The sequence below is a fragment of the Catharus ustulatus genome, chromosome 2 (assembly GCF_009819885.2).
Source record: "Catharus ustulatus isolate bCatUst1 chromosome 2, bCatUst1.pri.v2, whole genome shotgun sequence".
In the NCBI taxonomy this organism is placed as follows: Eukaryota; Metazoa; Chordata; class Aves; order Passeriformes; family Turdidae; genus Catharus; species Catharus ustulatus.
In genome coordinates this window covers 115700439-115727943 of record NC_046222.1, presented here as the reverse complement: position 1 = coordinate 115727943, position 27505 = coordinate 115700439, and the positions used below count along the sequence as shown (strand labels likewise).

The following is a 27505-nucleotide window of genomic DNA, read 5'->3' as shown; positions in this document are numbered from 1 at the left end:
GAAACCTGGAAGTGCGCCTTATAATCTGGTGTGCCTTATATATGGACAAAGTTCAGAAATGTGCCAACCTGGAAGTGCGAGCTGCGAGTGGAGCTGCGCACTGCAAAAACTGCGAACTGAGCCGCCCGCTGAGCCATTACTAATTCGTTACTTTGTTGTGCGCGGATTCTCGCTGCAAAAAAAAAAAAATGCGCCTTATGGTCTGGTGTGCCTTATAGTCATGAAATTACTGTAATTTTTCTTTTTACTGGGTTTATTTTTAACAGAGTTTCAGTTAAAAAATTAGATGCTATTGATTACTGAATGAGCAAAAATACAAAATCAGTAATTTTGCCTAGTGGAAGGTTGAGTTGGATTTCTCTGTCTTGTCCAGATTCCCACTCACTTCATAAAGATGTTTACTGATCCAAGAACTCATGAACAATTTCTGCACAACTCCTTGATACTTGTGAAGGCTCTGCATGCTATCAGTCTGGATATGGATGTAAAGGTAGGTGATTTTATACTAGCAGCTCTTATATATATTATTATTATTTTGATTTTGATTTTTTGTATAGTAGTGTTGCACATCCAGTTAAGGTGAGATTGTAGTGGTTATTTCAGGATGTGTTGCTATATGATGGAAACTAAAATACTGCTTCATATGAATGGACTTGATTAGAAATAATTTCCATAATTCCTTGCTTTGTAGAATCACATGTGCATAGCTAGCTGAACATAAATGTTTTGGTTTGAAAGACAGGTGTCTGCAAAGGAAGACGAGGTTTCCTTGAAATGGATAAATGTAAACCCCCTACCTCCAAATTATTATAATTTTGAAATTAAGGAGCTCTCAGGCAAAGATATGAGAATAGGAGTAACAGTTCTTTACTAGGAAAATTTTTTAAAAAAATACAGCAATACAAAAACCAAGGGCAGAGGCTTGATGCCAGATATGAAAAGGGTGTTGAACACTTTAGATTTGGAAGCAGAATTCTAAGATATGCTCCTTAATGTACCTGTTATAAGACTAAATTGTGTATAATAAATGGGACAATCCACCTCTGTACAGACTAACAGTTTAAACAAAGGTACACAATCAGTCAGTATCAGAAAAAGGAACAGTTCTTGGATCTTCACGGTCTGTATTTTAGTTCAAAGGGTGTATTTTACATAGATTTATTGAAATTCATATATACTTTTCTAAGGCTATTGTAGATACTTTTTAACTATCTTGTTCTGGAGTGATAAAAGTAGCAAAATAAATAAATCCTTTTGCTGAACTCTATTTATTAAGGAATTTTATGATAGTCTTGTCTCTGAAATTTAGCAGGCTAAAATGTTCCAATAGCATTGGCAAAGTTCTTGACTTAGTCACTGCTTTTGAGCACTCAGGACATTTGCATTATTTAATAGCACAAGCTAAGACAGGTTTGGAACAGCTGGCATTTTCAATCTAAAAATCTAAGAATCTGTAATAATGAAGAAGTTCAACTGTCTGCAAGTCTTCAGCTTCAGGTTTAAATGACACTTTTAATGGAGTTAAAGGCTTTAAAATCCTTTTAAGGATTAGGGTGTAGATTTGAGATCGAGCACTTTGAGCAGGAAGTGGTTTCCACTTTGTATTCATGATTTACAATTCAACCCTAGAGTATTTGTGGTGGCTTTCTATGTGTTTTTAATTCATGTTTGATATTTTTAAGTTTTGAAGTGCTTTGATTTGCAGAAGATTCAGCTGAAAGCCTAAAATAAAGTATTACAAGATAGGGTGGTGGATAGCAACATGGAGGGAATGTGTGTGACCAAGAGATAGGATAGAAAGTGCAGTGATTAGCAATAGCCAGTAAAGGAAATTTGTTTCAAACTTTTTAATTTATTGTTATTAATTTATAATTACTGCTATGGTTTGCTAACATATTTTTATTAGCAAATCATATTCACTGACTGTGAATTTTCTGATGAATCTTGTTAAGAAATGCATTATTCTTTTATTCAGTTATTAGCTTAGTAGGTAAATGGCACAAATGGCATTTTATGAATTCATCACAGGATAGAATTGTATTTTTTGAGGGAATAAATTCTGATCTAAGTGGAAATGGGCAGAAAGAAGTATGTGACAGAAGAAAGTCTTCAATAGGTAATCTACTCTGGCATCTTTTCTATCTTAGATCAAAATGCAGGAAGAGTGAAAAGTAGGGGTGTAAAACCACTACCATATTGGAATAATGGTTAACATTCAATAGCCATTGCTGAGATAAATGAATGGAAAAATCAGAATACTTTTCATACTTCAGGTTTAAAGCTTTTGTCACAGAGGAAGCTTTTTTACTTTGCATAGTGAATGCATTCTAAAGTTTGAATCTTCAGCCAATGGATGGAATGAAAGAAATACGAGATGTATGATTACATCAGTGCATGAAGAGTATATGAAATTAATCTTAAGAATTAAAGGACAAACATTATCTAGGAAGTAGTCATGGAGAGTTGGGAAACTTCAGATCAGTGCCCAGTTATGGACTCTCTTGGAAGGTTAGAGGAGCTGTGTGAGAACTGCTGGGTGTAGGATGAGCTGCTTGGCTGGGCACAGGGAAAGAGAACTTTACCTTGAAAACTTTACATAAACTTTAACTTGAAAATAAAAATTAACTCAGATAGCTGATAAACATGTCTGTACATCTCTCTTGCAACACTGAAGACAGTCCAGAAGAGTAAATAGTTTTTTCCTCCCTTTTTCATACTCTGTGGCAAATAATTGTACCACTCTCCTCTGTGAATTACCACAATTGCTGAAGACTAAGTTTGACATATTTTGCAGCTGCCACTCAAATTAATTTCTGTAAATCAAATATTTAATCTGTAGGAAACTTGCTATGTGTTATAAAGCAATTAAGTATGAAAGTATCTGCAATAGAAACAACTATATTATTGTTATTTGGAAGGGGAAATTATCCTCATAAACAACTGCAGAACTGTATGTAGGAGTATTTGGGATGGTGTTTTGCATAAACTAAAGGTTGTTTTTTTTTTTTTTTAATTTTAAGTTAGTAAAGATGTGTCTTTTTCCAGACAGTAAAATTTCCTTGCTTTTTTCTGTTATGTTGCATTTAATAAAATTAGCATTTGTTTCTGCTGAACCTTTGGGATAAAAGTTGAGCTTACAGTAATTTCACGAATACAAGCCGCACCAATTTGACTAAGATTTTGCTTCTAAACCGGAAATGCGGCTAATAATCAGGAGCGGCTAATACAACCTCAGAAGTGCCTGCCAGAGTGCTGAGCCGAGCAGCTTCAAAGTCGGCATTTTGCGATTGTTACAAATCGCTACTTTGTTGCACCGCGGGTGGAGCCTGGCTCCCTGTAGGCAGCACGGGGGGGCGGGGAGAGAGGCGGGAGAGCTCTCTTTCCTCCTCTGCCACAGCCCAGGGGAGAGACGGGGGGGGCGCCGCCATTGCTGCGGCCCGGGGAGGAGAGGGGGGACCCGGGCCGCTCCTACCGCGGCCCGGGGAGGTGGGGGGAAGCCCGCGCCACCATTGCTGCGGCCCGGGGAGGGGGGGGGAAGCCCGCGCCGCCATTGCTGCGGCCCAGGGAGGGGGGGGGAAGCGCGCGCCGCCATTGCTGCGGCCCAGGGAGGGGGGGGGAAGCGCGCGCCGCCATTGCTGCGGCCCAGGGAGGGGGGGGGAAGCGCCCGCCGCCATTGCTGCGGCCCAGGGAGGGGGGGGGGAAGCGCCCGCCGCCATTGCTGCGGCTCGGGGAGCCGACGGGAGCCCCGCGCAGCCATTGCCGCGGCTCGGGGAGCCGACGGGGTGCTTTGTCCTCGCCCGCCGCCGCCGCGGCAGGAGCGGGGAAACTCCGTCCCTGCCCGCCGCCGGCGCCACGGGCGCGGGAAAGCTCCGTCCCCGCCCGCCGCCGCTGCCGTAGGAGCAGGGGAAGCTCCGTCCCTGCCTGCCACCGCAGGGCAGCGCCGACCCGGGGTGACCGAGCCTAGTGGCAGCGCCGGCCGGCCCCGAGCTGCAGCACCGTGCTGGGCCATCTGGCCCCGTCAGCGGCCCCTAGCAGGCCGAGCCTGCACAGCCTTAGCTCAGCCAGTAAACCCCGCCCTCCCGCGGTTCTGTTACTAATTGCACGCGGGTCCTCGCTGCGAACGACAGAGCGGCTTATATTAGGGTGCGGCTTATCTATGGACAAAAACCAAAATATTTGCCAACACCCAGAGATGCGGCTTATAGTCAGTGCGGCTTGTATTCGTGAATTTACTGTAATTTTTACCCTAGGTTTATCACCAGAGCATGTTAATTGTTTTGATTAATTAGGGTTTCTTTTGTGCAGTGACAAGATTCATATTAGCCATGAGAATAATCCAGTTATTACAGGTTAGATTAAAAATATTTGTATAATAATTAACTTAATTTTTTCCTTATCTTTAGACTATATAGGAAAAATTTTAACTGAATTTTTTTTTGGTTTTTTTTTTATTTCCAATATTAGGCCACTGATATCTGTGATCCAAACCCTGTCATGATGCTTATTCTGTGTGTCCACTTGTATGAGACTCTGCCTCAGTACTTACCCAAGGATACTGTAGAATTTATAGGTGGTCTCCATACAACTATTGGGAAGCAGGTATTGATACCATTGAATTTAGATTCATAGTAATGCAAGCTTAGAACACTGTGTGTGTATATATGTATTTATATTATGTATAACCTACAACAAAGAATTTATAGGTTTCATGACATTTGGCTAGTAACTATAGAAGATGAAAGTGTGCATTTTCTGTTTTTATTCTCTTCAGTCTTGGGATTTCACTTCTGTTTTTTCCCTATACTTGAAAGCGCATGAAAAAATCTACAAATTTGACAAATCTGAGATCAAAGAGAGGAATAAGAGATTCACAGGCATAGGAGTGCAGTGTACACTCTACTCTCAAAAATTAAAGTTGGATAGTCCATGGGAAGTCTATGCTCCTTTGGAAGGAAAATTATCTACCCAGTTATTTGAAGAAGTTTCTTATTTTGTGATATCCATACTTTGTATTTGGAACTTTCCTGCAGAGCGTACCTTTTATAGTCTAAAAAATGAGTAAAAATAGGCTGATCTTGTTGTTTTTGTTGTGGTAGGTGCAGCTGAAAAACCCAAGCAGTAATACTTTGGCATACAATGCTATTCTTGTGGGAAGAGATGCCGATGATTTCTCTTTACCTAAAGGAAACACTGTTACTATTCCCCCTACGTAAGTAATGACTTGTTAGTATTATTATTTCTAGCATTACAGAAATAGAAACTTAACTAATTTAAGAGTGGTGGAACAATAGAAATGTGTTCAACTACAAACAGGGCAAAATTAGTTGGTATAAGGGTGAGGTTTTTCTCCTTAACCTGTAACAAATCTAGAGTGATATTTCAGTGGGACTCTCAGTTGAGCCCAATAGAGCTTTACGAGCAGTATATAAGCCTTCAGATCATTACAGGAGTCATCTGTCTCCAATGGATATTTTTCCCCTATGTATCAAAACTTGATTCACATTTTGTACATCAATGCATTGTAGAAGCATTATGAACAGGTAGATTTCTTTTCTTCTGAAGTCTCAGATGTTGCCTCTTATTAAATTAATCATGACTGGGAATTCAAGAGAGCATGACACAGGTTTGAGTAGCATTACACTGCATCTTTTTGTCCCCATCCTTCCTCCCCACCAAGATGGATGTGATGTAGTTAGTTGTTCATCTTACATGTCTGAGAGACATCTAAGAATTTGAGAGAGATTTAATTTTGGGAAAGCATTATAATTTCTGATAGCAGAAATACTCATAGTATATCATGATCTCATCGTTTTTGTTCACTAAGTACATTTGCTCTTTCTGTGCAGATGTATGAATTAATGCAGGAATTTCATTAATCCCTGTTTAACTAGTGAAGACAAGGGGGATATAGTGGTGACTCTGGCTGCCAGTTAACGGTTTTTAAGTTTATCTGCAAGATATCCATTTACAGATAAAATGGATTCAAGACTGTAAAGAGGTAAAAGAAAACGTCAAAATTTGTATGAAAATAAACTGTGAAGGAGAAAAAAAATTCAAATATAGATGGTCAAATTCAAGAAGACTCAACATAAATACAGTGCTCTTTAAGGACCATCAATGTGTCAGTATTAAATTACATGCCCATTATAAATATGTGCAAAGAGAACAACAAATAATGCAATGTTTTCAGCAAGCTGTGAGCCTAATTTGATTCCATTTTCTTTTCAATTACTTCAAATAAGAGTTATCATAGAAATGTAATCCTTGAAAATATCATGTGTTTCTATGAAAGGTCAATACCATGGCTGTTTTTTGCTTCACCTTTAAAAAACACCCAAAACAAAACACAAAGCAAAATCAAGACAGAAGAAAATGTGCACAACCTTGTTGTTGAGCTGCTTGGCATTATGTATAGAAACAAATAATTGAAAAATTGCATAGAAATATAAAACCTGTGGAAATGTCAGTCATGCACATTAACCTCTGCAGAGTTTATCATAATGGCATGGTCATTAAATGAAAAATAGGTTCTTTGAAATTAATAGCTTTCTTAATATTCTGATGCAAGTGTTTAAAAACTCCAAGGATTGATGAGACATATGGGAGACTTGCAGGTTCTTTATGTTAGATCATAATGTTGTGGGTTGGGAAATTATAGTGATGTGAATAACATTCTCAGTGTAGCTGAGTGTCTCATGTTGCATATGGCATCATTAATCCTTGATCTGAGGTTCCCACTCTCCAGAGCACTGCACTGTGCTGTGTTGAATTGCAGTTCACAGCAGGAATAGCATAAACCCCCAGGGTTATAGAACAATTCTGTAAGATGAATTTGCCCTCACTTTACATTGACCACAACATGGATAAATAGAGATAAAAACTGAGCAACTTTGTGGTTTTGCCACAGAAGGCAACAATTCAAATCCAAATTGTCAGCTCTTGCATGAGTCAGAGGGCAAAGATCAGGCACAAAGTGCTGTATACTGCTGTCTGTCCTTCTTATTTGTGACCAGAGCAAACTTCTTAAAACTTGATCCTTGAAATGGCTCTGGGAGTGTATGGCTCAGGCAGTTTGCTCCTCTGAGTGCCTGCATCACAGTATGTTTTTTCAGAACATTTTGAATGGTGAGGTGACCAAGGAGCCTCAGACTCTGGGGGTCTTGGCAAGTCTTCAGTGTCATAAATGGAACTGTCTGGGGGCTCTGCAGTAGGAACTTGAAAGCTGAAAGAACCAGGTTTTCATAACTTCCAGGGTTTCATCATGAATATTCAGAATTGACAACTGGAGACTTCTTGCCTTCTTAAGACTAATCTCAAAACCAGAGAGACATTTTGAGAGCTTCAAAGTGAGAGCTTCAGGCATTAAAATTTTCTTATTGTTCTTGCTTCATTGAAGGACTGATGCAGATAAACTCTAAATTTGTAGCTAGTCTAAACTCTTGTTCTATGTGGTCTTCTCCAGTTTTCCCATTAGAGAGAAGGTGTTGCTTGTACAAGAGAACTTCGTTCTTTCTCCCTCTTAATTACTCAGCTTTAGTCATTATTCTGAAGGGTTTTTAACTAATTTCTTTCTCACTCTTCAATGATAATTTGATTAAGACTATCTAGATCTGCCCCAAAAAATGCATAAGAGGCTGACTGCTTAACTCAGAAAAAACCTATTAAGATAGAGGAGCATAAATTGGATCAGTTTTTAATTTAGGGCGATACTCTAATGAAAGAGAACTTCCTGTGCTAGTGTGTGTGTGAAGAAAAATTAAGCTATGTGCTGATGTAAAAGCAAAAATGATTTAGTATTGTTCTTTATCTATATAGTTCTTTTGTTAGAATGTTTTAAGGTACTCTTAGGCAGAAGTTTATACTACAACAAAGTATTTCAGAGGAAACAAATTGCTTTATTTTCCAGGACCCTTCCCGTACAAAGACTCTGAAATGTGCTCCTGAAGTTGCATTTCTGAGTAATTTCTGAGCCCTGGTTTTGTGCTTGTTTTCCATAGGAGAGAAGGCTTTATAAATGTGGAATTCACAATTCGTTTCCTGCACCCTGCTGAGGCAGTATTGATACTGATCTCAAATAAAGTTGATGGAGTAAATGCTGCCACAATGACATTCTCTCTGAAAGCTGAAGTTAAGAATATTGACCCTCTTGTAAGTTACATTTGTATGATTAATATTGTCACAAAAAAATTGTTATTCTGTACATTATATCAAACCAAAGGGAAGTGAGGTAAGAATGAAAGTGTCAGTTTCCATCAGCATCCACCTTTGACCTATGAATTTTCAGATTTCCAATATTAGATTATGTACATGCAGCAAAAACCCTAGAGGAATATGTAAAATTCCTAAGGATATAAATCACATTTGAATCCTGAAAAAATGGTGAAAATTTGCATTGATTGTCTGAGAATAAATTTGGAGTCCTTTCTGTATCTGAATGTTACTGGAAATTGTTATGGGGGTGTTTATGTGCTTCAGCCTAGTGATTTCAGATATCATGTGTAGCTGGACCATAACTTTTGTTAGATGTTTCTGTATTTATTTGTGCTTTTTAACCACACTGACTCTGTAATTGTCAGATACATTCCAGTCAGGCTAGGTAGGCCTGTGTTTATAATCCACATTCAGCAAGCACATCTGGATAGACTTCTGAATTTAAATGGTGTTTATATGATCCTTTTTTTTAGCCCCCTGACTCTGTTAGAAAGGAGGGCTGGGGCAAGAGGAAAAATAGAGGACATAGATAAGATAAGAAGGAAAAAATGATGATAGCTTGATTCTTGGCCTTGTTTTTTTTTCTCTTTTAGGGTACAATAAAGTGCAGATCCCCATGTTATGAGCTGAAGAAATTTAGCCTAAATATTACTAATCCCTTCAAAATGGATGGCATATTCAGGTATGGTATATTCAATGATATAAGGACAAGTCTCTAATGATCATCCTGTTTCATCCACTCTTTTCCATAATTTTCTTCTTCTTCTTAAAAATGTAAAAGCTGGAGGTTGAATGATAGGGATTTACATTTCCAAAATTGTTACAAGCACTATGAAATAGAAGCTATCTAATGAATAAAGAAGATAAATAAACCTTAATTGAAATTCGTCTCAGTGTAAGCAGTAAAGCTGGAGTTTTAATCAAACACAGTTCATGAACCTTGCTTGTATTTTTGTGTTTGGCTGAGGTCCAGTAGAATTACAAAGAGAAACAAGCCATGTTAATTAATAGTTGGTTATTTTTTCCCCAATCTGCTTTATCCTGCTGTTTAAGTTATTAAGCATGCAAAAGAAAAAAAAATGCTTTTGCCTTGGGGCTTGCATCATTATCAGTTAGTCTAATTTTTAATTTGTATTCATCATAACTGCAACAACTGCAGAGTTATAAATATTGCTTTCCTTAGTACAAAGGAAGTATTTTGTTGTACCCCTTTAAAATATATTTATTTGATCTGACTCCATATTTTGTTTTTAGTCTTTAGAACTAAGCATTGGTTCATCTCATTCATTTATTTGGAGGAACCATCTTTCACAACATTTTTAACTTGTTTTTTTATGCAAAATGAATATACGTGTTTCAGAAACTGCAAATTAAATTTCTCTTCCCACAGAATAGGATTGGTATCTACAAATAGTAATAACAACAACAATAACAATCCTGTAGCAGGACTGTTTCCACTGCTCCAAGCCTTGTGTGTAGGAATCATGAGTTTAATTAGCTTCTGTCTTTTATTTTGAAGTCTTTGAGGTGGCCAGTGAAGCTGAATTAGTCTTATGATTTGGATAACTCCCTTGGAAATTATCAGTAAAGTGATTAAGTAATTTAGTTTTATGTACAGTAATTTCATGACCATAAGGCGCACCGGACTATAAGGCGCACCCTCCGGGAGTCGGCAAATTTTGAAACTTTGCAGGTCAGATAAGGCGCACCGGACTATAAGGCGCACCTTTTTTTTTTTTTCCAGCGAGGCTCCGCCCCCAACTCCCCCCGCGCGGTTGCTGGCCAAGGCCCTGCCCCAACCCGGCAGCCATTGGCCCCCAGGCCCGCCTGTATCCGCCACTCCGTGCGGCATCCCTGGGACTGGAAATGCCCGCCGCCGCTCCGTGGGGTGTCCCCGGGGCCGGGGAACGCCTGCCGCCGCTCCGTGCGGCGTCCCCGGGGCCGGAGAAAGCCCTCCACCGCTCCGTGCGGGGTCCCCAGGGCCAGGGAATGCCTGCCGCCGCTCCGTGTGGCGTCCCCGGGGCCAGAAAATGCCCGCCGCTGCTCCGTGCGGCATCCCCGGGGCCGGAAAAGGCCCGCCGCCGCTCCGTGCGGCGTCCCCGGGGCCCCGCTGCTCCGGGAGTTCCCTGGTGCTCCGGGTGCCCCCATGTCGGTGGGCTTGCCCCACGCTGCCACTGCCCTGATTCCAGCGGCTTTCCCACCCTGCGCGGCGGCCGCCCTGATGCTGGCAGGCCCCCCCACGCGGAGCCCCTCTCCCCTCACATCCTGACGCTGCTACGGGACACCTCTCCCCCTCACAGCCTGCCACGGCCCCGCGGGGCCACTCTCTCCTCACAGCCCGGCACGGCCCTGCGGGGCCGTTCCCTCCTCACAGCCCTGCACGGCCCCGCGGGGCCACTCCCCCTCACAGCCTGCCACGGCCCCACGGGGCCATTCGCTCCTCACAGCCCTGCACGGCCCCGCGGGGCCACTCCCCCTCACAGCCCAACCCTGCTGCGGGGCCACTCCCCTCGCGGCTCGCACTTCCGGTTCGGCAAATTTTGCCACTTTGTCCATCAGATAAGGCGCACTGGACTATAAGGCGCACTTCCGGTTTCGGGGGAAAATTTTAGTCAAAAGAGTGCGCCTTATAGTCGTGAAATTACTGTAATTTAGTTTTATATAATTCAAAAGCTACTTGACAACTACGTTAAGTCATTATCAATTTGGGTGACATTTGAACCAGTAATCTAAAGGTAAAATTCTTTGTATCAGGCTTTCAGTGTTTTGAACAATCTAGTGTTTCATCAGGAGGTATATTATTTACTTGCAAATAACACTAAGAAGTGCTAGTTTGATACCAAGGGAGATCTTTTACAGAAAAACTGGGGTTAAAGCGCAACAAGTACTTTCAAAGTGTGTTTAATTGAAAATAATAAGCTTCTTTACTGCATTTAAAAGTTAGAATAAATTGAGTTTCATCTTCATTCCGCGAGTTAAAAAGCGGTAATGTTGCATACTTGTTGTACTCCAGGGTAATTTTGCTGGAATCCACATACTGTTTAATGCACCCAGAGAAAGTGTATCAAGCCAAGCAAGTAAAGAAGGAGCAAAAGTTTAGGTAAGTTCCAGATAGCAATTGCTAACTATAATATATTGGATCATACATTTCTATTACTATTATCTGTTTGTGCCTAGCTGTGTGCTACCTGTTGTAAAGAATTACAGTTTAGGACATGGAAATACATGCCCAACCAGTCCCAACCAGTGGGAGGCCCCCCTGGCCAGCTCTGCCTGGGTTTCATGCTGAACCTGCTGTTCTGTGGTGTCCCTTTGGCCACTCCAGCCCAGCCAGCCTGGCCATGCTCCCTCACAGATTCTTGTGGATCTGCTCCCTGGCAGAGTATGGGAGGCTGGAAAGTCCTTGGCTTAGAGTAAGCACAGCTCAGCAGCAACTAAAATATCAGAGTGTTAGCAACATTATTCTCATCCTATTCTTAAACAGAGGATTTTACCAACTACTGAGAAAAAAAGAATGAATTCTGCCCAGGACACTACTGCAAAAAAATCATAAACAGATCTAAAAAAAAAAAATTTAGTAATTAAATAATTCCTTATTTAATAACTTAAAATGTTTTCCACAGTTTGGGACATGTAATTTTTAAAGCTCATGTAAGCATTCAAAATCCTGAAACACTTATTCAAGGATTATTGGAAAATATCATAAATTATTACCTCGTCAATACTATAGGTTGAATTGTAATCATAGGGAAGTTCCAGAGCCATGTTATGAAATGCAGACTGTTCTTCAAATTCCTTTTTAAAAAAATAAAAAAAAAAAAAGAAAAAAGTTAAAACCAGAAAAATAATGAGCATTTTATTATTAAGAAAAAATATACCTATTTTAACTGGAAATAGTTTCTAAAGTGCAATTTATACTACACTTTCTACTAAATTAAATAACTGTATAGTAATTGTTGCTATATAAAAGGATTTTTTAATCATCTTGCATATTTCAACATAATTTATCCCCAGACAATCAGTTTAAATAGTGTAATTTTAGTCATCCTGATCTCCTTCTTATGGAAATTCATTTCAGGGCATCTTAGGTCTTTAGAAATTTCCAGTACTGATTTGCTATGTGTTTGGATATTTCTGTCATCTATAGCAGAAGCAAGTAAAATGCCGCTTTTCAGAACATCTTTTTCTTGAATGGAACAAACTTCTGAAATTTGTATTAAAAAAGTAGTGTGTGTGTGTTTCATAACTGATCAGTAAGAAGATTTTGGCCGCAATAATTTTCATTCTTTTGGTAAATCCAGAAAATGCTGTGTACAAATTGAGGGCAAATTTCTCTAAGTGCTTTGTAAGTGTAAAACTACAGCAAAATGAATTGAAAATATTCATACCTCAGCCAGACAACTGAAATGTGCCCTCATTAACCCATCCTCACCTGTAGCATTATCTTGACCTTCTTGTTTGTTTGATGAACAGTAGAATTATCTTGCTTTGTTAGCAAAAAAACCCAAACCAAATGAGGGACAGTTGGAAAAGTTTCTTGGTCTCTTTCATGGGCTGCTCTCCTCTCCCCCCATCCCCAGCTGAGTCTGCCCTGGCCTTAAATATTGAAAGACCACAGTGAGGTCTTCCTGGAGCCTCATCTTCTCCAGGATATCTTCATAGGAGAGGTGCACCAGCACTCTGACCACTAGTGTGGCCCTCCTGTAGCAGCTTCTGTCTTTCCTGTGCTGGGGACCCCAGAGGTGGAGGCAGCACTGCAGGTGGGGTCTGAGCAGAGCAGAGGGGCACAGTCCCCTCCCTCCCCTGCTTGGGATGCAGCCCAGGACACATTTGGCTCTCTGGGCCAGTGGACATTGCCAGCTCGTCTGTAATCTTTCAGTTACCAACATGCCCAAGTGCTTCTCCACAGGGCTGCTTTTGAGCCATTCATTCCACATTCTCTGTTGATCCCAGGGATTTGTCTGAACCAGGTGCAGTGAGCAGTCTGTGTACTTATTTTATGGCAGCTTTAAGCTCTTCTGCCTAATCCTTTTCCTTATTTCTCTGTGTATTGAAAGAGGATGTATTGAACCAGACTTTGAACATAACCAAGCTTCTTATACCTTCTGAACTTTATTGCTTTCAGGTTTTTTATTGAACAAGTTGCTATTTCTTTTTTGTTATGGAAGAATGAGACACAATGTTCATGTCTTCCACTACACAGATTTGTTTTCTTTGCACATCACTTACCTGCAAGTGCTTTGTTCACTGAAGTAAGAAAAAAATTGGCATTGAGAGAAGTTCAATGCTGTGTTAAATCAGTCTAATGAGTTTCTCAGTTGTTCAGATCTGAAAATAGAACTTATTCAATGTATAATTCTCACCAGTGGAAAAATGTTATGTATTTTGTTATACTATTCTTATTATTTTTTTATACAACTCTTGAGCTATTTGTTAGTTTTACAGTGATTCTTCTGCTGTAGTCTCTATTTTTGCAAACATGACTTGGCATCCTTTTTCAAAGAGAAAGCATTGAGAGAAATTATGTTTTATATAAAATTTGTATTTTTTTTTAACATGAGATACTTATTGCAAAGTACAGTATACTTATTTTATTTTACTTATTTGTAAAGTACAGTATAAATAGTTTGTTGTATCCATATACTCTGAGATAATTTTCCTTTCTAAAAAATAGTCTTTAAGTATAGGTATTAAAACAAATCTCCAGGGTAACATATTCTGAGAACTTTGCAAGTCCATTTATTTAAGGTTGTGATTTTTTCTTAGCCCAGCAAGATTAACTGTTTATTTTAACAAACACTGTATGTAGTAATTGTTTGCTTTATGCTGGTTCATCACATATTACTGCCAGGGGGAATGACTTTTATGTGTGGATAATTTTAAATCTGAATCTTGAGCTGAAACTTGCAGTATTTTTTGAGATACATTATAGTATTGTTTTCAGCATCTTTGAACTCTATGTAAATGAAACAAAACTCTCCTTACATAAATGTAACCGCATAATCTTAACACCTGTCAAGAATGGTGGGAATTACTTGTGAAGAGGAATAGAAAACTACATAAAGTCATATTAAGAAAATATGATGGTGAGGAGCACAGTTTACCTTGGGGGAATGGGAGTTCAAAGGAGACTTTCTTCGAAGCTATTTTTCTCAAGTATATCTGCTCTTTTCAAATACACTTGAAAAGCAATATTGTAATGAACAAAGTTCAGGTGATTACGTTAAGATTCATCCCTTTTTCCTTTCTTAGACAAATCCTTGATTACATTTGGTTTATTCTGACTGATTAACTGCAATGCTGGTTAATACAGGTCATTTCTGTAGCCACCTCAAGTGGATAAGCTGATTTTGAAAAATGGTTCCAAAATGTAGTGGTTTTTTTTTTTAAATATTTGTTTTTTCTGATATTTATTAATAAAAAGGGGAACTAAGCTATCTATTGGTTATAGAAATGTCCAGCTTCGGAATATTGCTTTAATTTTTTTTTCCTTTTAGTTCTGAAAAAGACATATTAAGTTCAAAAAATGGTGCACTGCCTGAAGATTCAAAGAAAGAGATTTGCCTATGTAAGTACCTATGCAATACCTCATGTCTTACTACAGTAGAAATTAGATTATCTACAGAAGCAAAGTTTTGACATATAAGTATGTTCAGTAAATATTATTTATGAATATGCTCAGTAACTATTACTTATAGTTTTCATAAAATTTTGGCCTTAAATTGTGCATCACAGTAAAAAATTCAGCCTGGAGAAGAGAAGGTTCCAGGGTGATTTTATTTTGGATTTCCAGTACCTGGAAGAATTACAAGAGAGCTGGAGAGGGACTTTTTACAAGGGTATGTAGGATAGAATGAGAGGTGATGTTTTTAAACTGAAGGAATGCAGTTTTAGATTAGATATGAGGAAGAAATTCTTACTGTGAGGGTGGTGAGGCACTGGAACAGGTTGCTCAGAGAAGTTGTGGGTGTCCCATCCCTGTTCTGTGCATTTGGCCAGAGTTTGGCATAGTTTTGTTTTGTGATCTCACTCATGTCTGTTGTTTTCACTTTCACGTATATTCTTTAGTCTGCTGTCCTGCCTAGAAAACCAGCCAGCAAAGCTTGAAGGTCTGGTTCTGCAGTGTCAAAATGTACTTAGCAGATGAAAAACAGTGAGAAAGTCAGACTCTGTCAGATTCAACCCTAAGATTCTTTCTCAGTGTAATGCTTTTGTGAAAGCAGTGAAAAAAACCCCTTTGTTGCCAGTATTTAGGTTTTGCCTGTTCTAGAGGATTTCAGGCATAGTTGCTGCTCTGACAGTGAGATTCTTTCTTTAAGTAGCTGTAAATTATACTTCTCCTTCTGATGTGAGTAGACCTTTTCTTAGAGTTTGTAACTCCTTAGGGACTTTTTATTGGTGTGAACTGTTTTCCCCAGTTTTGTTTCAGTGCACAGAGTAAGAACACAGGTAATTAGCAAAATATATTTAAATAATACAGCATGCAATATTGCAGCACATCTACACAACTGTAACTGTAAATACTGATTACTGATTACACGTGTGCCTCAAATACTGATTGTTGCAGGAGGCTATATACAGTATCCTTTTATTTAGACTCATGTAACTACTTTATTTTACAACCTGTGCTACTGTGTCTAAACATCCACTTAAATTTATTTTAGCGGCTGATCAGTCTGGCCTCCTGCATGAGTTCTTCAGTCCAGCGGAAACACTGTTCTTGAAAGGGAAAGGTTCTGCAGCCTTAGATATTCACTTCCTTCCCTTTTATCAGGAAAAGCGTTACTGCATTGTCATTCTGGTTAATGAGAAGGTAAGAATAAAGTGTTCTGTGTTTATCATGTCAGGTAAGAATCAGGACTTTTACCAATTATGTATGAATAGGGTAAATGAGAGCAGTGCTGTGAAAAGGGACTTGGGGGTCCCCATCAAGGGCAACTGTTTACTCTCCTTTTACACATAATTAGAATTATATGAAATGCTGCAGGCAACTTTTCACTTTAAAACTAAATAATGAAAGGTAATACTGCAAGGAATGTTATTTTGGTGGCTTTTCTAGGCATCTGAACTTCAGAAGAGAAAAGAAATTTAAATGATATGTCTTGACGTGGGTGCAAGAATAATGCATAGGAAGGGAAAGAATAAAGACCTTACAGTTCTGTATTTCTTCATGTATTCATCACTATATTTAGGGTATGCTGTCAAAGTAGAATAATAATTTTCCTTGCTGTTTCTTTTTAAATTTTTCTCTTAATCAGGGTTCCATTCAGAAAAGACTGTACATGAATACTGACTCCACAACCTCTCTGTCTCTCTTGACTCATGTAGCCTAGGTTTTGCCATGTATACGTAATTGAAATTCAATCAAAGTATCAAGGTCCGATTTTGATCAAAGGGCACAACTTAGAACCTTGCAATCCAGCTTTTTGATATTCCTGTAATCATTTATCTCAGTGGTCACAATCTTATTTCTGTCTTTAGTCCATCTTTTCACCTCTTTAACCTGTCTGCTGTGTTTTGCCTCTGGCTGTCAATGTTTTTCAGAACCCTGTTGTTTCTATAATTTTCTTTTTTGTGCTGCTGATCTCAAGGCTTGCATTCTCCTTTCATAACACTGCCTCTGTGTTTCAGCTTCCCCTCTGTGCAGTTACTTGCCTCTGCCTTTCTCTCTGCCATGTTTTGATGGTTTAGAACAATGTATCTAAAACTAAATGACTTTTTCTCCTGCACATTCTCACCTTCCGTATTTTTCCCTTCTATAGAACATGGAACTTCTGCTGGTGTCTGGTGTTTGTGTGTTTGATGGGGTTTTTTTTTTGCTTAAACATGACTTTAGCTAGGCTGTCCAATTTTTTAAAAAAATCTTGTTCATAAAGGAAAATAAGACTAATACAGTGATGCCCAAATCTGTCTTTCTGACTCTGTCCAGTATTTGAAAATACTGGCCATTTTTAAAAGAAAACAAACCATATGACTGGATGTCTTAAAGAGTATACAGTTCTCTTGATTTTCTGGAAAATTAAAAGAGGTGGAAGAAGGATTTTCTGTTGAATGTATATTGAAATAGTGAGCTCACACCTTATTGCCAGCTGGTAATCACCCACAAAGAGGATGAATTAATGTCCCCAAGATAGAGGTTAGCAATCTTTGTGAATGGTTCAGTGGGAAATCAATCCAGAGATCAGCATCATTCAAAGAGAGAAATTATTAGGGAAGAAATACACATCAACAGCAATACATCCATAAAGGAATTTTAGGTCCATCAGTTTAATTCAATGAAATATCTAGATGCAGTCTCTAGACAGGAAGAACCAATCCTACTGCCGTCTGGGAGTAAATCTGAGAAGGATCTCCTTTTACCTGTTAGGATTCTATACCTTTTAGATCTCTGCTATTGACAATTTACCTGTTTGTTGTATCTTTATTGAAAGCAGAAGTACAGACTCTGTCTGAGAGGAGTAGGCTCACGTTACACAAGTTAAATAATATAGTGAAGAGAAGGGGAATTTAGATAGGTTAAGGAAAGAGTGTTAATTAGAGAGATGTGGTTGGAGCTGGAGGACAGTCATAGTTCAGGTGGAAAGGAAAAAGTACATTTCTGACAGCCCCAGTGTTGCCTGCAGTAGTGATGTAGAAATAAATTTAGACATCTAGCTACTAGTCACTGTTCTTATCAAAGGTTTAGTTGACCTTTTCACAGCAGGAAGCATTAATGCCACAGAGAAGCTGCTGTTAGGTCCTGTATGGTAACTTTTTCTGGAACACCTGGTTCTTCCAGCTTAACTGAGTAGATGTGATGCATTTAAAGGCTCCTCAAAGTGCAAAATATTTGATATAAAGAACCTCAGGTTAGAAAAATTAGCTCCATCGACTTAATTGCATAATTTTTGAGGAGTTGTGTTAAATCTCCTAGAGAAAGGTGAAACTGCAAGATAGCTAACATGATTCTAGGGCAGTATGGTAATGACACAGGAAGAATCTGGCTTTCTTAAATGTTTTGTATATGGCTGCAATATTTGAGTCATACCATTAGCTAATTGACAAAGAAGTGCAGCCACCATACTGTATGATGATCAAATGACTTCACACAATGAGGACTCTTGTATCATTCAAATACAGACTTGTGCTGTATATAAAATCTAATAAATAATTTACTTTAGCATTTTGGTGATTTTTTTCTAACTACCTTTCCAACCCTTTTTGATAAATAAACCAAAGTAATAATCAGAGTAGGTCTGCTCCTTCATTACAATCAATGAAGAAGGAATTGAGATTTAAATCACTGGTCTTGAATCTGATTAAGAATCCTATCCATCACTGCAGCAGCTGTATATCTGTAATAACAGCAAGAGGATACACTGATTCAAAGCTTCTGGCCTCAAGGATGTTCCTTATTTTGAAATAATCTTTATGTTAACTTTTCTAAGGTTTGAAATGACAGCACAAGCCATTTAGCATGTTTCTCAAGGATTTGTTTCAGTATTTCATTGTTTTTTAAGAAAAATTGAAATGGACATTTTTCAGATTTTAACATAGATATTTTCATAGAAGATATTATATATTTTTAAGCATAATTGTGTTGCTTTTTAAATATATATTTGTTTCTGGGAGGTGATTTAAATATAAACAACATGGAAATTTTAATGATAATAATATATTAAATCATAGTTTAACAATGTCAGTCCAGACTTTTATAGCTAAGTGTCTAGTATAAAAGGAATTGTTTATTGAAAGAATATTTTGCTATCTGTTGCTCTTATTTACTGACTTGCATGGGCAACTGCAAATTCCTAGTAGTCCTACATGCTTTTGAAACATCAGATAGCAATGGGATTGGATAGATAGTTCAACAGCTCTTTTATTAACTATACTCATTAACAGTAAACCCTGCACACTGTTAATGCTGTCCTGTTTGCAGGTGATGAAAAATGGAAATATAAAGCAATAAAATCATGGGCATAAAAGCTAAACTCTCAAAGTTCAGTGAAATACCCATTCTGTTCCAAAGCACTGGGAAAAAGCTCAGTGGAAAGAAAACAGGATTTGCATTCTGTGGAGATCAAAACCCCAGATTTCTTCAAAGCAAAGAGGAAATTGGAGAAGTTTATTCCTTCCTATAAGCATATCGATGTCAGCAAGGACAGGAAAAGTAGCTGATAGCAGAATGGCATCCCAGCAACCAGCACCTTCATAAAATTAGTTGTGTGTGCTGTCTGCTTGTTGAGGGCCCTTAAGGAGTCAAATCATTGTGTCAAACAGGAATAATTCCTGTTTAAATTGGTTCCAGGAGTGGCTATTTGTGTGTGAGAATCCAATTTTGCTGGAGGTTTCTTTAATTCTTCTCAAGGAAGATTTGTGTGAGCTCTTGAATCAAGGAAAGGGAGAAAATACCATCAGAGTAGAATAGCTTTCCTTCTGCTGGGTCAGGAGTATAATTGCAGTGTTTTCAGCCTTAACATAAATATCTGATGAAAGTGCAAATGAAGGCAAAGGAAAAAACAGGGTTTTCTTATGCTATTGAGCAGTATTAAAAGGAAAATATTGTGTTGGCAGATGCACTAAATTGTGTAAACAAATTATTTCCTTCATATCTGGGATGAACAATAAATGACAGAATATGTATGTTTAGGGCAGAGTTTTACAGAATATGGTTTATGGAAATAAAGAGAGACTGAATATGCAAATTATATCAGTTGTTGCAAAGGCATTTAATTCTTTACCTTGCAATCAGTAGAAGGTAAATTATCTGTAAAAAAAAAAATTTTGTTAAATACAAAGAAGTTGTCAAAGCAATATATGCAGAATATATGTTAAATCTCCTGCCTGGTTCAGATAGATGTATGGTACCTTATTTGGATATCTTCTTAGTTCGGGCCATTCTGATTGTGGACTTTAATTTCAGTGAGTTTTCTTAAAAAATATTCATCTGTCTTTCATTTGCACCTTATTTTTTTCATTCTATCTATAATTCAAAGTTATTTCTCTGCTAGTTAAGTTATCCTTTCCCTATTAAAAATGACTATCTTTCTTTGTTCTAGGTCATGTTTATATTTAATTTCAAGCTTTTTTAGATTTTCAGTTTTTTAATAAAATAATTAAGATTTATTAACTTTATTTTTTTAAAGGAGAATTTGTACATCATCATTTGTGCATCATGCTAACCTACCTTGACTTCTGTTATTTTTGCTTTCTAGGGAAATGTTTCTGGCTCGTAACTATTGTAAACATTTTAAAAAAAATTCTAAGTGGTGAAGAGCAAAGAAGGTTGCTCATGAACTGTGTAATTATGTGTAACTGTAGTAGATAGTTGGAATTCAAAGTTTTTGCTGTATTTATGGGTCAGAGTACCCTTATTCAGTTAAATTATATGAGGAGTTTGAAAGGATTCTGCTTTTTAAAATTTCTTGACTTTTTTTATTTAATATTATCAATTAAAGTTACTTGATTGTCACAGCATGGCTTGAAATAATAATTTTCTTCTATTTAGGCATAGTTTAAAAATTCAGTTCTCCTGAATATGTAAATTATTGCACAGGTCAGATCTTAGATGTTACTAGAATATTTTTGCTGTTAGTTGCAATAGTTTGCTTTCTGTTCTGTGTGAGTTGCTCTCTGAAGTGTGTGGCTCTTTGTCCTTGTGTTGCAGATTGGAGACTTCCTGTACCTGATTGAGGGAATAGGTGATTTACCTCTGCCTTCAGAACTGCCTGCACTGGATAGTCCCAATGTTTTGCGTGCTACCTCAGAAGGTACAGTGAATTGAAGGGAGATGAGTAAAATAGAGGAAATTTTTTTTTTAATATTCTTTTATTTCTACAGATTTTTTCTTAAAATTGATTAAATACATGTGGCTAAAAAAAAAGTTGTTTATAGTGAAGTGTAAAAAATACATTATAATGAATATATGCAATATTTCTTCTAATATTTTCGAGTCCATTCTCTTCAGAGCATCAGCTGGTGGTGACCTTCATCTTGTATTGTTTTCAACATAATTTACATAAATAGTTTTTCATAATTTTTCTTATTTTTTTATTCTGAATATAGGTTTCTAGCTATATGAACCAGGACAAGTCATCTTTATCTAGAATTTTTCTAGCATTAAAACACAAGTTTTGTGTGCAGTGATGTGATTTGACAGATACTCCAATGCTTTTGTCTTCAAACAGCCAGGGATAAACTCCTGTCAGTCCTATTTCAGAAACAGTGTAACTACTTGAAATAACTTCTGGTGGTTGTTTTTTGAGGGGATGTAACATGATCTAGAGGGGTAAAAGCGTGGCTCTGCTGTGTAGGTAGCAGAAAAACTTTGGTAAACTTTTAATACTACCATAATAGTAGTAACACTGAAGTCTGGGATTTATTAGCTAATTTATTAGCTATATTAACTAAATTTTGGGTTGCATTTCAGTCTACTAATTTTTACTTCCCATTATGTTGAAAAATAAAGTATTATAGGTAATAAATGGCATGTACTAAATTAATAGCATGGAACTAAACATTGAAGGAATTTTGTATTCTTTTCTTTGGAGATTAAAAATTTTAAATACTCTCTGCAGTTCCAGCAGCTGATAAACGTGGTGTGCAGTTTTGTTTTGCTCTTTCATTTATTTGGGTTTTTTTAACAGATACAAGCACAGTACAGCCAGTTTTATATTTGAAATGTGGACTTGGTCAGACTCTGGAGGAACATCTGAGGATCCCATTGATCAATGAGTCAAGAGAGAGGGCCCTGGCTCTGGCTGCACAGCAGCAGATGTCAGCAATTGAGTATGAAAGGAGGCTGATGACTGGCACTCTGCAGAGCAGCAGCGTTCGAGTTGCAATTGCATTGCTGGGGCTGTCCAAAATAGAGGTGAGAAACAATTATCTGGTGCTGCAATTAAGTTTAATTGTCCTTGATTTGCTGGACTGAATTGTTTTTAGTTTCAGGAAATAGTGTGAAGTTATGTTTTTTTCACACACCTGTAATCTGTAATTGCTAATCCAAATCCACTCTCAGATACTGCAATATTTTCCATGTTCCTTCTGAAGCTACTCTGTCACCCCATGCTATTATGGTATCATTCCTTTAAGAAAACTTGACTGCAGTTAAATACTAACATTCTACTTTTACTTCTGAAAAATAACTGTAATAAAAAAGCTTTCAGGCTCTATGTAATAGTTATCTCAGTTAGTAATCTTCATTATGCATATTTTTGTAAGAAATAGATTTTTTTTTTCCTCAAACCAATAGACCTTGAGAATGAATGAAGGAACAGACAGACTTTTCCTTGTCTTGCAATCAATGCAAAATAGTTTTGAAGAAACACAAGTTTTTCTAATAAGATATAGCTCCCCTCTTATGCATCATTCCAACCTATACATATTTTCCCAAGATTTCAGCATCTAGAAATAAAAAGTCCTCCCAAGGTAGGCCATTAAACAATCAGTTATTACTTGTGAATAAATTTGTAACAACAATATTGCCAAATAAGCAAGGTTTTTCCTCATGAAGGATTCAGGTATAGCCTTCTGAGGATGATAGCCACACTCTGGGTTTTAATTTCTCTTTGCTGATGTACCTGGCCTCAGATCAATTGCTGGGCAGGACTGTTATTCCAGTTTTCCAGTCAGACAGTTCCCCAAGTATGGTACCCAGTGCTAGAAGGAAAAGAATTTTCCCTCATGATTTGATGTTGCTAAATTTATGCCTTTTGTTTGAAAAGTAATATAAAACAAATAAAATGAGGGAAACTTGCATCATAACTTTAATCTGTTGTGTGTTTGGAGTGGGACAGCAATTGTAATGATGTCATCTAGACTCAAGTAGTCTCCTTTGGGATTATGGCTAATCCACTGCTGTGGTAACATTTCACTGAGTTTTCATAATTTAAGTCCCTTAATATCACAGTCATTTAACAAATACTTAATGAAAAGTCTAACTGCTCTGAAGTTGTGGATGGGATCAAGACAGAACATAATAGGAACACTCCTTGCACCACTAGACATGCTAAGATACAATGTGAGTTCTAAAACCACATGCATTGTGGAAGAGTGGAGGATAATTAGCTGAATTACCTTATAAAACCCATAATGGTAGATACTAGCACTGAGTGAATTATCATATAAGAAATGAAATAAATGTGCAGAAACAAGTATTTTGTTCCATGTATATAAAGTCTTATACTTGCTTATGTCAAATACAGAGGAGAAGTTCTGCTACTGGCATAGAAAAAGTTTACACATTAAAAATATCTCAATATTCACTATGCAGACTAAATTATGTAGAAACATATTCCTAAAACTTTTTGTAATAAATTCCTGCCAACTATCTGTTTAAAGGTGACAACTTTGAAATTCTGGTGACATTAACTGGAAAAACCTTTTTTGAGGGGGTTGGTGTTCTGAAGTGAAAATTGGAGCTGAAGTATGGTTTAGGTGGTCAAAATCCTACTCTTTCCCCACAAAAAAAGGCAAAAAAATGAAAAAAAGTCCGTCTACAAAACTCATGATTCAATGAATGATTTAGACTCATGAAATCCTGTGGGGCACATGATGTGGGTTAGAGATAAATCCAGAATCTTTGGAAATCTGTTGTTCTCTTTTGGGTTTCTATTCCACCTTTCTAATTGTTTCCTGCAGGTAGAATCATGCTAGACAAGAGATGGACAGAAGGGAAAATACCCTTCCATTAGTACTACTTAGTTCATTTTTCACCTGTCAAATTGAAGAATAAATAACTAAATAATTGCATGATTTCCAGTCTCTCTAAACTGTAAATTTTAGTCATGTGTACTGAAGTCACATAGAAAAGTAATGAAGATGGGCTGTGTTTTTGGAGTCAAACTGGATATGCATAATCAGTAAATAGAGGTATAATTTTTTACTTGACCCATCTATACACATCTAAAAGTCCTAGGTACTTTTTTACTATGTTTTCACTGTTTCTTTTTGTTACCATAAGGAACAAAGATCTGCTTTGATTGACTAAATGAAATGAGATGAAAATTAGTAAAAAAGAATGATTTTTTTTTACATTTTTCCCATAAATTTGTGTTATTTTCTTACCACCTGACTATTTCTTTAATTCCTCTTTAAATATTTTTGGGTGGTAGTGAAGATAATATAGGATGTAACTCTCAGACACTGCTAAGGTTAGGGCTGGCATTATAATGAATAATTAACAAAGGATATTTTGTGAATAATTAGTAATGATGAATAAGAGAAAGCTGAAAGGGGGACGTTTAGGTGAACATAGACAGTAAGGGAAGGAAGAGGGTATTGGAAAAAAGATGAGATTGTGGAAGAAGAATGTGTTTAGACTGAAGTTGCTAATTGTAGTAAATAAAGTGAAGACAAAAGAAATAACAATATGAGAATTCATTTACTTGGGTCTGTGAGGGAAAGGATGCTGCAACCAGTGAAGTGAGATTCAAAATATCACACCTACTTTTAGACCCAATTGCTAGATACAAGACATTTTCTTCATAGACATAGAAGCCAATAATCTCCTTGTGTAACTAGGCATTATGATAGGAAAAGTCCTGTTGTATAAGAATCCCAGAGCTAAAGCTTTAACTTTCCTCTTTGTCCAGAGGTACCCTCATTGTTAAGCTGTAAAATATATTTACTGAGCCCCTGTTTTCCTTCCTTTTGAACATCTCAGCTGAGGGTGGGCACCCCATTTGCCATTCCAGATGTGCATTTTGATGTGTGAACATTGTGCATTTCCTTTCTATCCTGCTGAGCAACATGGAGTGTTTTTATCTTAGTGCACTGTAGTGGCTGATGAGTTTTAGGTTTGATCACTGAAAAGTGAATGGAGACCTTGTGCACTTGGGGCTGTGGCTTCTGCTGTTCAGCTGATGTGGCAAAGGCTCATCCTACACCTGTCCAGCCTGGATCTTCAGAGCTGGTGCTCTTTGTAGGCAGGGATCAAGAAAGATTTTTTGTGTTCTTCCTTATGGTTCTGGGAATTTGTAAGCTCTGTGTAAAGAGTTTGCTTTTTTAAAAACCTGGTGTGGGTTTTTTTTTGAGGAAGAATCATGTTGTCCTTGAGCAGAGAAGGTACTGGAAATAAAAAATTGCATTAGATACCTCTGAGTGAGAATGAATTTTTCAGAAAAGGGATCTGTGGTCAGATTTCAATTTGCTGAATTTACAAGTGAGACCAATGTTTATTATATTATATCACTTATCTTTTGATATGGGATTTAGGGAGATGGCAAAAACAACTGACCACAGGGGTTCTGAGAGACTGAGATAATACATTTCTTTTTTCCTGAGAAACAGTTTTAGAAGTAAATTTCTAGAAGGAAGAGGTGGTGCTAAATTAGGATTTGAAGAACAATAATATGCAAGGAAGGAGAGAGGTGCCTCAGAGCCCTGAACCCTGTAACAGAATTTGCCACTCTTCACACATTGAAAATGCAGATGGTACAGCTAAGAAAATTCCTGGGAAAATCAAAAAGTCCTTGAAAAAGATCAAGTTTAGTTCTGATGCTTTATATACCCTTCATTCATTTTCCAAAAAATTATTCCAAGAAAGTAATTAATCTGGGGAACTGAATGCAAATACTATTCTTAGCTGGTAATAAGACATCCACCCTTGGACTATCATGAACCATCAGGCTGATGAAGTAAAAGTGCTTGGAATCTGTCTTTTTGTAACAGAGAGGCCTTAGATCTGCATTTATCATGAGAGTTAAAAATTATTAAATTCTATTTAACTCTTACTGCCCACAAAAATGTTAAAAATTGGAGCAGTTGCACCATTCATCTGAATTGTGTTGACATTTTCTCTTTGAAATGTTAGCCTATGGGGCAGCAAAGTTTAGTCTTGTGTATGATTGCAGAATTTTATTTTTCCACTAAGTCTCGTTAAAAATGTTTTCATCCTTTACTTGTTTATAAGGTGCCAGGAAATAATTGGAAGTGTTCATAGACTATGTAAATCTAACCAACTGGGCTTTTTTCCTAAAATATATTAAAAAATAATATAACAGGAACTAGGATCTTAAAATAAAGTCTTTCAGTGAGTTTTTAAATAGTAAGACATTTCTTCAAGATAATTATAATTCAAATGTCTTCAGGAAAGGTTATCTTACAATTATTTTGTCAATTAAAACTTAACAAAACTGTGTAATCGTGTTGGATTTTTATTTCAATGTTGGAAAATAATCTAGTTATGAAAATCATAACTAGTAGGTATAAATTTATATTTGATTATGCAGAAGATCAAGTCAAATTTAAATGGTAAATGTATGTAATTCTTTTGGTTAATAACTTCCCATTACAAGATAGAATGAATGTTTTTGCCCCACTGCAAAGTATTCTGGCCTTTCATTCCTATCAGAGAAAAGTGGAACTCGCAATTAATATGGCAATTGAATTATTTGTAGCTATTGATTTTTTTTTGTGTGTGCATTTGAGAGGGAGTAATGTCAGAGTCCAGTCTTGTATGATAGAAATGGTGAGCTCAGATTTTCGACTCATATAACAATTTTTCCTGTTCCTTCTTTAAATTATATTTGCACAAATTGTGCAAATACAGTAATATAAGAACTGTCCTAACAATTTGGTTTGATGTGAATTTTTTAGTCAAATACATATTTCCAGTTGCTCTTTATAGAATGAGAAGTTTTGAATAATTATCTGTTTCTATATTTATTGTGCCAAAAAACTTTTATTAATAGCTAAATCTTAACAGGTTCTTAAAGTCCATGTGTACTTTTTTGTTTAACACTGCATTGACTATGGAAGGATAGATTAATGGTCAAAAGGAAGCAATGTCAGAGAGTGGGTCTGCTTTCTAAAACCAGCAAGGGAATGTGAGATTTGTATTAGAAAAGAGGGAAAAAAAGCAAACCAAAAAGTCCCCACCACCAACCCAAAGCAGAACCCAAGCCTAGTTGATTTAAAGAGGAATTTGACACCTAAAAAAGAGGAATCTTACACCTAATGGTGATCTTTAAGAACAAATGCTTTTCCTTTTAAATTGAGTTTTTGAATTCCCACAATTGATTTGCATTCCTTGGCCTGCTGAAATAGGTACTGTGATACCTGCAGTCCTGGCAGTATTTTAAAGCAAAAGACTTAAGACTTTGAGAATAAACCAGTTTTCTTAGCAAAACATGATTATTTCCATATTTATCTCCACCCTAGATTTGCTTCAAGATAATTCAAACAGTCATTAATTCAAAGCCTTGTCTGTAAAAAAGGCATTACTAGGTTTAACATTTGTTCAGTTTACAATTACTCTTGAACACTGCAATTATAGTGTGTTATTGGATTGAAAATGGCAATTTTGAGCAAG

At 37.2% G+C, this 27505-nt stretch overlaps 1 protein-coding gene across 1 annotated transcript in view; it reads left to right on the top strand.

The window, feature by feature from the left end:
* The window catches only part of CFAP47 (cilia and flagella associated protein 47), a 266976-nt gene that overhangs the window by 79378 nt on the left and 160093 nt on the right, over window positions 1-27505 (top strand). The window contains exons 35-44 of the mRNA XM_033053233.1: window positions 374-490; window positions 4465-4599; window positions 5097-5209; window positions 7998-8148; window positions 8805-8893; window positions 11225-11311; window positions 14709-14779; window positions 15876-16024; window positions 20858-20960; window positions 21837-22063. Coding sequence (XP_032909124.1) covers window positions 374-490; window positions 4465-4599; window positions 5097-5209; window positions 7998-8148; window positions 8805-8893; window positions 11225-11311; window positions 14709-14779; window positions 15876-16024; window positions 20858-20960; window positions 21837-22063 — 1242 coding nt within the window. The remainder of the gene's footprint in view (window positions 1-373; window positions 491-4464; window positions 4600-5096; window positions 5210-7997; window positions 8149-8804; window positions 8894-11224; window positions 11312-14708; window positions 14780-15875; window positions 16025-20857; window positions 20961-21836; window positions 22064-27505) is intronic.